The sequence below is a fragment of the Triticum aestivum genome, chromosome 7D, assembly GCF_018294505.1.
Source record: "Triticum aestivum cultivar Chinese Spring chromosome 7D, IWGSC CS RefSeq v2.1, whole genome shotgun sequence".
NCBI lineage: Eukaryota > Viridiplantae > Streptophyta > Magnoliopsida > Poales > Poaceae > Triticum > Triticum aestivum.
This window is the reverse complement of record NC_057814.1, coordinates 396225745-396236277: the sequence shown is the minus strand read 5'-3', so window position 1 is coordinate 396236277 and position 10533 is coordinate 396225745. Positions and strand designations below refer to the sequence as shown.

Here is a 10533-nt window from a genome sequence, read left to right as displayed (position 1 = left end):
TCCAAGGTTTTACATTTTTTTTGAATTCATAATGCCCTCTAGACTGACTGGTCAAAACATCGGTCTATACCTCAAGGGGGCATTGTAAAGTATTATTTTTCCAAAATTTCTTTCATAGCCATGTTTGGCACATGTGGGTCACCATGTACAAGAAAATTTGGGTGATTTGGAGGTGGTGGAAAAAAACACGTATGTTCAAAAACTGGCTTAAGTTAGACCAAATGGCCCCTCCGGAATGCGATGATTTTTTCGACCACCTCCAAATCACCTCAGTTTTGGCACACATGATCTCTTGCACAAACAAAGCTTGGTTTCTAAGTTTTTATATTATTTTTAATTTTTTTTGAATTTATATTGCCCTATAGACTAACTGCAAAAAATCACCATGTAAGTTTGACCAAATGGTCCCTCCAGAAGGCGGTGATTTTATCGACCACCTCCAAAATTTCCACTTTTTAAAATATATTAGAAATGGAAGATTCAATCTTGCTAACTTATGAACATTGACAAAAAAAGATTTTCAAAATTTTCTAATTCTTATAATATATTTCAAATGGAAGTTTCAATCACGCTAACTTATGAACATTGACAAAAAAGATTTTCAACATTTTCTAATTTTAAAAACATATTTGAAATGGAATATTCAATCATGCTCACTTATGAACATTGACAAAAAAGGATTTTCAACATTTTCTCATTTTAAAAATATATTTGAAATGGAATATTCAATCATGCTCACTTATGAACATTGACAAAAAAGGATTTTCAACATTTTCCAATTTTTATAATATATTTGAAATGGAATATTCAATCATGCTAACTTAAGAACATTGACAAAAAATGATTTTCAACATTTTCTAAATTTAATAATATATTTGTAATGGAAGATTCGATCATGCTAACTTATGAAAACCTCAAGTCAATGTTTTTTACTGTCTATCCTATGTAGATAAGGCTTGTTCTTTGCACACACCATTACCAAGCACATGCCCACTGTATGCAGCATGTCTCATCAGTCAAGCAACATTGAAGCACCTACTGTGATCATTGCAGCATCAGAATATAAACACTGCAGCAAAGCATAGCTGACCTGCATCTAGACAGTTGATATACTTCAGAGACATACTAGATTAATTAACTCTCTGCCATACTTAAGAGTCTGCCATACTACTTAAGAGTCTGTCATACTACTTCACAGTTCACAAACACTTCCACCTTCCAGATTCACAGTTCACAACCATACTAGCGCAAAAGTTAAACATCATCAACTATATTGATGATGAGTACCACTACCAGCTTCACAGAGGGTGACTAGATGGGACCCATAGCCTTTAGGAGGGCTGCATGCTCTGCCCTGATCTTCACGTCGTTCCCACTCGTCGCTACACCGCGTGCATGGGACATAAGGTGCTCAGACAGCCCATCCTTGGGAATTGGCTTAGTGGTGCAGTATGGGCACCTGAACTTGCCCCACTTGTAGTACGCCGCCTTCCCCTTCTCCCTGATCTTGTTGGCTTCATGCTCAATGAAGGACTTGTGGTTCCACTCTTCCACCTCATCTCCAGAGTTGTACTGCACATACAAATGATTTGCATAAATACATACTTACCATTTAGAGTAATGTAATTAACAAACATCAAATAATTGCCATTTACTTGCCCGTTAATGAACAAACAAACATAATAGCCCATTTACAGCTAATTAATGCACAAACAATAGAATAGTTCCATTTAGAAGAATTTAATGGACAAACAACAGAATAGTTCCATTTATATGCATTCATATATGGTTTCATGAAAAAACATCACACATATCCCATTTACAGCTAATTAATGCACAAACAACACAACTTTGAGAGGAATTAATTGAAAGTACAACAAAACTTTCCATTTTAGAATAATTCAATGGACAAACAACACAATATTTCCATTGATGTGCATTCAGATATGGTTTCATGATCAAAGACCACAGATATGCCATTTAGAGCTAATTAATGACCAAACAACACAACTTTATGATATGAATGAATAAACTATATAACATTCCAATTTAGAGGCATTCATATAGGGCATCATCAACAAACAACATCTCAGACAGATTAATAAACAGACCAAAAACAACTTGGGGTTACCTCCTCGTCGTCGTCAGAATCAGACGGGTCGTCGAACCCAGCGATGTCCAGCTTCCTCATTCTGCAATAGAAATAATTAATTCAATTATACTACTAACTACATATAACATAGTATGCAAAGGTCAAGCAATCTGCAATGTGCTTCTAATAACCTAAAATGTTACTTTGACCTCAAATTATCCAAAGGTCAAGCATTCTACAATGATAGCTTGGTCAAACTAAAATTTTAGATCATGCTGACTGTGGTCCTTCAAACTATAATGCCAGACTGGGCACCAACAATAATTTTGTGAGTGCTCAGGTCTGCCAATTAATGGAAGTAGTACATTGGTTGACAACAAGTAATTGCATTTACTTCATCTGGCTCATGTAATGTACATAGTGGTGCATCAGCTGCCCTATAATCTGAACCTTATATTGGATAGTATATTGTAATGCCATGAGCTTCAGGAAAGGAAATCTTAGTGCAATTTTTGGTGCTAGGTGTGAAACTATTTCATATGACATTCATTCATGGAGTTATGCAACATAAATTTAATATGACCTGGTCATCTGGCATAGTTGCATGTCTAGCAAATCTACTTATGGTTTACTTTATAAGTACAGCAATCCTACAGATCAAAAATAAAACCTACCTACAATTTTAGTTTATGGATAATGAAGTGAAGCTCCTAACTATTTTGAAATTGCGCACTAGTTAAACATACTGTGTTCATTTCAACAATTAACTGATACACTTCTGTCACACAAAGTAGGATTTAAACCTCATTTCTACAATATCAACTTTAATAGACACACTGGGTGGCTGCTCAGCCCCTGCCGTGGCCCACTGAGGGAATATGCACAACAAATCTAACAAAATATACAGCACAGAACAGAATCTGAGCACATGCGGCAATCCAGATTCTAATATAAATAACCTAACTCTCATTATGATGTCTCTAGCATTCAAGCACGAATCAACTAGAAAAAACCCTAACTCTGAAATGGGGTTCGCCATTCAATCAAATAACCCTAACAAGCAGAAGGGGGTGCCGCAATCAATCACAAATCTACTATAAAAAAACCCATCTACTAAATCTTCTGCTAATCTACTACAAGTATGAAAGAAGGGGAACGAGAAGCATTACCACATCCACCACCTGCTTGTCGCTCGCCTCCGCACCTACATCCAGTGCGCCGCCAGACGCCGTCACCACCAGGTCTGCCACGACGGAGTCCGAGCCCACCACCCCCTGCGCCACCAGATCCGCCGCCGCAGGGACCGATCCAGCGACTGCGGATGCAGCATCTCCCGCACCGCCGACGGCGGCCACTTCTTGGACGGCATCTGCCGCGGTCTCCGCGCCCTCGACCACATCTCCGTGCGCAGCGACGGCAACGCCACGACCTTGCTCCATTGAAGCCTGAGAGAACCCGCTGGAGAGAGGGAGGCGGTGGGGTTGAGCGAGTAGGTGAGGTGGCGGGGCAATGGAGACGAGGGGGAGACGATGCGCCAAGGAGGGAGGAGGGAGTGAGCCGATTTGGGGGGAAATGGTGGGCGGATGCGGCCGGTGGTGGTTCCCCTCCCTTCTTATAGGATGGGACGTTTTTGGAATTTTTCGTGCGTGGCGTGGCGCGTGGTTAGCCCACGACCGCCGCACATGACAACGGGCACGTGACAAGGGAAACCGAAACGCCCACGTATAATACGTGTATACCCTCAGCGTACAAAAGTAATCAGGCCGGTGCGGGCTCGTACCGGGCTCTACGCGCGCTCTACACGGACATAAAAAGACGATCGTGCCCCTCTTCACGAATCGTTTTTGACAGATCTCAGTCGTCCTTGTGTTTCTCCCCCTCGCATTCAGCCCAGGGGGGAGCACCGGAGCAGATACGCTGCATCTTCCTGGTCGTTAGGAAATGGTAGAAACCTACTTGATTTGAACTGATAAGCTTCGGCATGGACGATCCGACCATCCTCCTTCCTGTTAAGAAGTAAGCCTTCAATCGTTTCGTCTTATTCCTCTTTTTGCTTTTTTGGATTTTGGCTTTCTTTCTTTCATCTTTTGGCTTATTTCTTTCTTCGTGTTTACAATGTTAAGCCGGCAACTCGCCTTAGGCCAAAGCTCCAAACAGGCCGTGGCAAGCCGTCATGCCCTTCTCCAGCTGTGGGACCGGTAACGCCTTCTAGCGTTCACGTGATCCTCCATACGGAGACTTTGGTGATCTCCAACGACCCCGCTCCAGGCAGTGGTTCTGCTGCTTCTGACGCGGCCAACAATCCAACGGCTGATCCTACGGGAAATGATGTCGTAGAATTTCGCATGAAGACGGAGCCGCATATGATTGATAACTTCTTCTTCTTCTCCTTCTCTTTCTCCTTCTCCTCCTCCTCCTTCTTCTTCTCCTTCTTCTCCTTCTCCTTCTTCTTCTTCTTCTTCTTCTTCTTCTTCTTCTCACCGGCAAGTCTCTTTTCTCCTTCTTCTTCTTCTCCTCCTTCTCCTCCTCCTCCTTCTTCTCCTTTAATGCTCCTTTGTACTTTCTCAACATATGGTTGATAACTTCTTTTTGTATTTGCACAGTGCCCCTAAAGCTTGGTGATGAAGGCAGCACTGATCCGTGCCTGGCGCGTGTTCTTAAGGCTGGGGAGTATCTGCATAGCCTCCACGAGTCTGGGAAAGCATGTTTTCACAAGCTGTTTCCTGGGGGCGTGGAGGTTGTTGAAGACTTCGCCGAGCTGCCAGGAATCCTCGAAGGCATGGCGGAGAAATATGAAGATCGTCTGCGATCAGCGGCGAGGGGAGGCGCTAAGACGACATGTCACGGCCCGAGACCGGGCCTGGGAGAATGACAGCCGCCGCGCACCTATAGACCCGGAAGTCTATACACGGGCAAGGCTAGAAAAACAGGCGTAAAGCAGCACAGTGGATAAACCAGCACGTTGGATCTCAAGATGCTCATTTAAATTAATATTACATGTTTATTACATTTACATGAATAAAAAGATTTTTTATTGTCTTCCCACCCAACTGATTCAGCCTACTCTTCGAATAACGACGTCTTTTGCTGCGAACTCTGATAAAAACAAAGGGAAGCAAGGGTGAGTACGATAAATCATACTCACCAAACTATTCAAACACTTTCATATACTATGTAAAATATACTAGGTTTTACAAATACAAATAAGTAATCATGGTTAGATAATTAAGCAGTTTAAAACCCATGGTGCCACACTTGAAAGTGAGTTTTGAAGGAAATATGCCCTAGAGGCAATAATAAAGTATTATTTATTTCCTTGTATCATGATAAATGTTTATTATTCATGCTAGAATTGTATTAACCGGAAACATAATACATGTGTGAATATATAGACAAACAGAGTGTCACTAGTATGCCTCTACTTGACTAGCTCGTTAATCAAAGATGGTTATGTTTCCTAGCCATAGACATAAGTTGTCATTTGATTAACGAGATCACCTCATTAGGAGAATGACGTGATTGACTTGACCCATTCCGTTAGCTTAGCACTCGATCGTTTAGTATGTTGCTATTGCTTTCTTCATGACTTATACATGTTCCTATGACTATGAGATTATGCAACTCCCGTTTACCAGAGGAACACTTTGTGTGCTACCAAACGTCACAACGTAAATGGGTGATTATAAAGGTGCTCTACAGGTGTCTCCAAAGGTACTTGTTGGGTTGGCGTATTTCGAGATTAGGATTTGTCACTCCAATTGTCGGAGAGGTATCTCTGGGCCCACTCGGTAATGCACATCACTATAAGCCTTGCAAGCATTGTGACTAATGAGTTAGTTGCGGGATGATGTGTTACGGAACGAGTAAAGAGACTTGCCGGTAACGAGATTGAACTAGGTATCGAGATACCGACGATCAAATCTCGGGCAAGTAACATACCGGTGACGAAGGGAACAACGTATGTTGTTATGCGGTCTGACCGATAAAGATCTTCGTAGAATATGTGGGAGCCAATATGGGCATCCAGGTCCCGCTATTGGTTATTGACCGGAGACGTGTCTCGGTCATGTCTACATAGTTCTCGAACCCGTAGGGTCCGCACGCTTAAGTTATGATGACAGTTTTATTGAGTTTTGATGTATCGAAGGAGTTCGGAGTCCCAGATGAGATCGGGGATATGACGAGGAGTCTCAAAATGGTCGAGACATAAAGATCGATATATTGGACGACTATATTCGGACTTCGGAAAGGTTCCGAGTGATTCGGGTATTTTTCGGAGTACCGGAGAGTTACGGGAATACGTATTGGGTCTTATTGGGCCATACGGGAAAGAAGAAAAAGGGCCACAAGGGTGGCCGCACCCCTCCCCTTGGTCTAGTCCGAATTGGACTAGGGAAGGGGGGCGCCCCCTTCCTTCCTTCTCTTTTTCCCTTCCTCTTTTCCTATTCCATATGGGAGGTGGAATCCTACTAGGACTAGGGAGTCCTAGTAGGACTCCACACTTGGTGCGCCCCCTCCTAGGGCCGGCCTCCTCCTCCCTTGCTCCTTTATATACGGGGGCAGGGGGCACCCCAGGGACACAACAATTGATCCTTGAGATCTCTTAGCCGTGTGCGATGCCCCCTTCCACCATATTACACCACGATAATACCGTTGCGGAGCTTAGGCGAAGCCCTGCGTCGGTGGAACATCATCATCGTCACCACGCCGTCGTGCTGACGAAACTCTCCCTCAACACTCGGCTGGATCGGAGTTCGAGGGACGTCATCGAGCTGAACGTGTGTAGAACTCGGAGGTGCCGTACGTTCGGTACTTGATCAGTCGGATCGTGAAGACGTACGACTACATCAACCGCGTTGTGATAACGCTTCCGCTGTCGGTCTACGAGGGTACGTGGACAACACTCTCCCCTCTCGTTGCTATGCATCACCATGATCTTGCGTGTGCATAGGAATTTTTTTGAAATTACTACGTTCCCCAACAGTGGCATCCGAGCCTGGTTTTATGCGTTGATGCTTTGCACGAGTAGAACACAAGTGAGTTGTGGGCGATATAAGTCATACTGCTTACCAGCATGTCATACTTTGGTTCAGCGGTATTGTGAGATGAAGCGGCCCGGACCGACATTACGCGTACGCTTACGCGAGACTGGTTTCACCGTTGCGAGCACTCGTTGCTTAAAGGTGACTGGCGGGTGTCTGTCTCTCTCACTTTAGTTGAACCGAGTGTGGCTACGCCCGGTCCTTGCGAAGGTTAAAACAGCACCAACTTGACAAATCGTTGTGGTTTTGATGCGTAGGTAAGAACGGTTCTTGCTAAGCCCGTAGCAGCCACGTAAAACTTGCAACAACAAAGTAGAGGACGTCTAACTTGTTTTTGCAGGGCATGTTGTGATGTGATATGGTCAAGACATGATGTGATATAATTTGTTGTATGAGATGATCATGTTTTGTAACCGAGTTATCGGCAACTGGCAGGAGCCATATGGTTGTCGTTTTATTGTATGCAATGCAATCGCCATGTAATGCTTTACTTTATCACTAAGCGGTAGCGATAGTCGTAGAAGCATAAGATTGACGAGACGACAACGATACTACGATGGAGATCAAGGTGTTGCGCCGGTGACGATGGTGTTCATGACGGTGCTTCGGAGATGGAGATCACAAGCACGGTGCTTTGGAGATGGAGATCACAAGCACAAGATGATGATGGCCATATCATATCACTTATATTAATTGCATGTGATGTTAATCCTTCATGCATCTTATCTTGCTTTGTTTGATGGTAGCATTATAAGATGATCCTTCACTAAATTATCAAAGTATAAGTGTTCTCCCTGAGTATGCACCGTTGCGAAAGTTCTTCGTGTTGAGACACCACGTGATGATCGGGTGTGATAGGATCTACGTTCAAATACAACGGGTGCAAAACAGTTGCACACGCGGAATACTCAGGTTAAACTTGGACGAGCCTAGCATATAACAGATATGGCCTCGGAACACGGAGACCGAAAGGTCGAGCGTGAATCATATAGTAGATATGATCAACATAGTGATGTTCACCATTGAAACTACTCCATCTCACGTGATGATCGGACATGGTTTAGTTGATATGGATCACGTGATCACTTAGAGGATTAGAGGGATGTCTATCTAAGTGGGAGTTCTTAAGTAATATGATTAATTGAACATGAATTTATCATGAACTTAGTACCTGATAGTATTTTGCTTGTCTATGTTAATTGTAGATAGATGGCCCGTGCTGTTGTTCCGTTGAATTTTAATGCGTTTCTTGAGAAAGAAAAGTTGAAAGATGATGGTAGCAATTACACGGACTGGGTCCGTAACTTGAGGATTATCCTTATTGCTGCACAGAAGAATTACGTCCTAGAAGCACCGTTGGGTGCCAGGCCTGCTGCAGGAGCAACACCAGATGTTATGAACGTCTGGCAGAGCAAAGCTGATGCTTACTCGATAGTTCAGTGTGCCATGCTTTACGGCTTAGAACCGGGTCTTCAACGACGTTTTGAACGTCATGGAGCATATGAGATGTTCCAGGAGTTGAAGTTAATATTTCAAGCAAATGCCCGAATTGAGAGATATGAAGTCTCCAATAAGTTCTTCAGCTGCAAGATGGAAGAGAATAGTTCTGTCAGTGAGCATATACTCAAAATGTCTGGGTATAACAATCACTTGATTCAACTGGGAGTTAATCTTCCGGATGATAGCGTTATTGACAGAATTCTTCAATCACTGCCACCAAGCTACAAGAGCTTCGTGATGAACTATAATATGCAAGGGATGAGTAAGACAATTCCCGAGCTCTTCGCAATGCTAAAGGCTGCGGAGGTAGAAATCAAAAAGGAGAATCAAGTGTTGATGGTCAATAAGACCACCAGTTTCAAGAAAAAGGGTAAAGGGAAGAAGAAAGGGAACTTCAAGAAGAACAACAAACAAGTTGCTGCTCAGGAGAAGAAACCCAAGTCTGGACCTAAGCCTGAAACTGAGTGCTTCTACTGCAAGCAAACTGGTCACTGGAAGCGGAACTGCCCAAAGTATTTGGCGGATAAGAAGGATGGCAAGGTGAACAAAGGTATATGTGATATACATGTTATTGATGTGTACCTTACTAATGCTTGCAGTAGCACCTGGGTATTTGATACTGGTTCTGTTGCTAATATTTGCAACTCGAAACAGGGGCTACGGATTAAGCGAAGATTGGCTAAGGACGAGGTGACGATGCGCGTGGGAAATGGTTCCAAAGTCGATGTGATCGCGGTCGGCACGCTACCTCTACATCTACCTTCGGGATTAGTTTTAGACCTAAATAATTGTTATTTGGTGCCAGCGTTAAGCATGAACATTATATCTGGATCTTGTTTGATGCGAGACGGTTATTCATTTAAATCAGAGAATAATGGTTGTTCTATTTATATGAGTAATATCTTTTATGGTCATGCACCCTTGAAGAGTGGTCTATTTTTGTTGAATCTCGATAGTAGTGATACACATATTCATAATATTGAAACCAAAAGATGCAGAGTTGATAATGATAGTGCAACTTATTTGTGGCACTGCCGTTTAGGTCATATCGGTGTAAAGCGCATGAAGAAACTCCATACTGATGGACTTTTGGAACCACTTGATTGTGAATCACTTGGTACTTGCGAACCGTGCCTCATGGGCAAGATGACTAAAACACCGTTCTCCAGAACTATGGAGAGAGCAACAGATTTGTTGGAAATTATACATACAGATGTATGTGGTCCGATGAATGTTGAGGCTCGTGGCGGATATCGTTATTTTCTCACCTTCACAGATGATTTAAGCAGATATGGGTATATCTACTTAATGAAACATAAGTCTGAAACATTTGAAAAGTTCAAAGAATTTCATAGTGAAGTTGAAAATCATCGTAACAAGAAAATAAAGTTTCTACGATCAGATCGTGGAGGAGAATATTTGAGTTACGAGTTTGGTCTACATTTGAAACAATGCGGAATAGTTTCGCAACTCACGCCACCCGGAACACCATAGCGTAATGGTGTCTGAACGTCGTAATCGCACTTTACTAGATATGGTGCGATCTATGATGTCTCTTACTGATTTACCGCTATCGTTTTGGGGTTATGCTTTAGAGACGGCTGCATTCACGTTAAATAGGGCACCATCAAAATCCGTTGAGACGACGCCTTATGAACTGTGTTTTGGCAAGAAACCAAAGTTGTCGTTTCTTAAAGTTTGGGGCTGCGATGCTTATGTGAAGAAACTTCAACCTGATAAGCTCGAACCCAAATCGGAGAAATGTGTCTTCATAGGATACCCAAAGGAGACTGTTGGGTATACCTTCTATCACAGATCTGAAGGCAAAACTTTTGTTGCTAAATTCGGAAATTTTCTAGAGAAGGAGTTTCTCTCGAAAGAAGTGAGTGGGAGGAAAGT

The 10533-nt window shown here is 42.9% G+C and overlaps 1 protein-coding gene across 1 annotated transcript in view; it reads left to right on the top strand.

Moving 5' to 3' along the window:
• LOC123168333 (heat shock cognate 70 kDa protein 2-like) overlaps nt 1-4964 on the top strand; it is a 31601-nt gene extending 26637 nt beyond the window's left edge. Inside the window, exon 2 of the mRNA XM_044586203.1 lies at nt 4696-4964. Coding sequence (XP_044442138.1) covers nt 4696-4964 — 269 coding nt within the window. The remainder of the gene's footprint in view (nt 1-4695) is intronic.
• The last annotated feature ends 5569 nt before the right edge of the window (nt 4965-10533 follow it).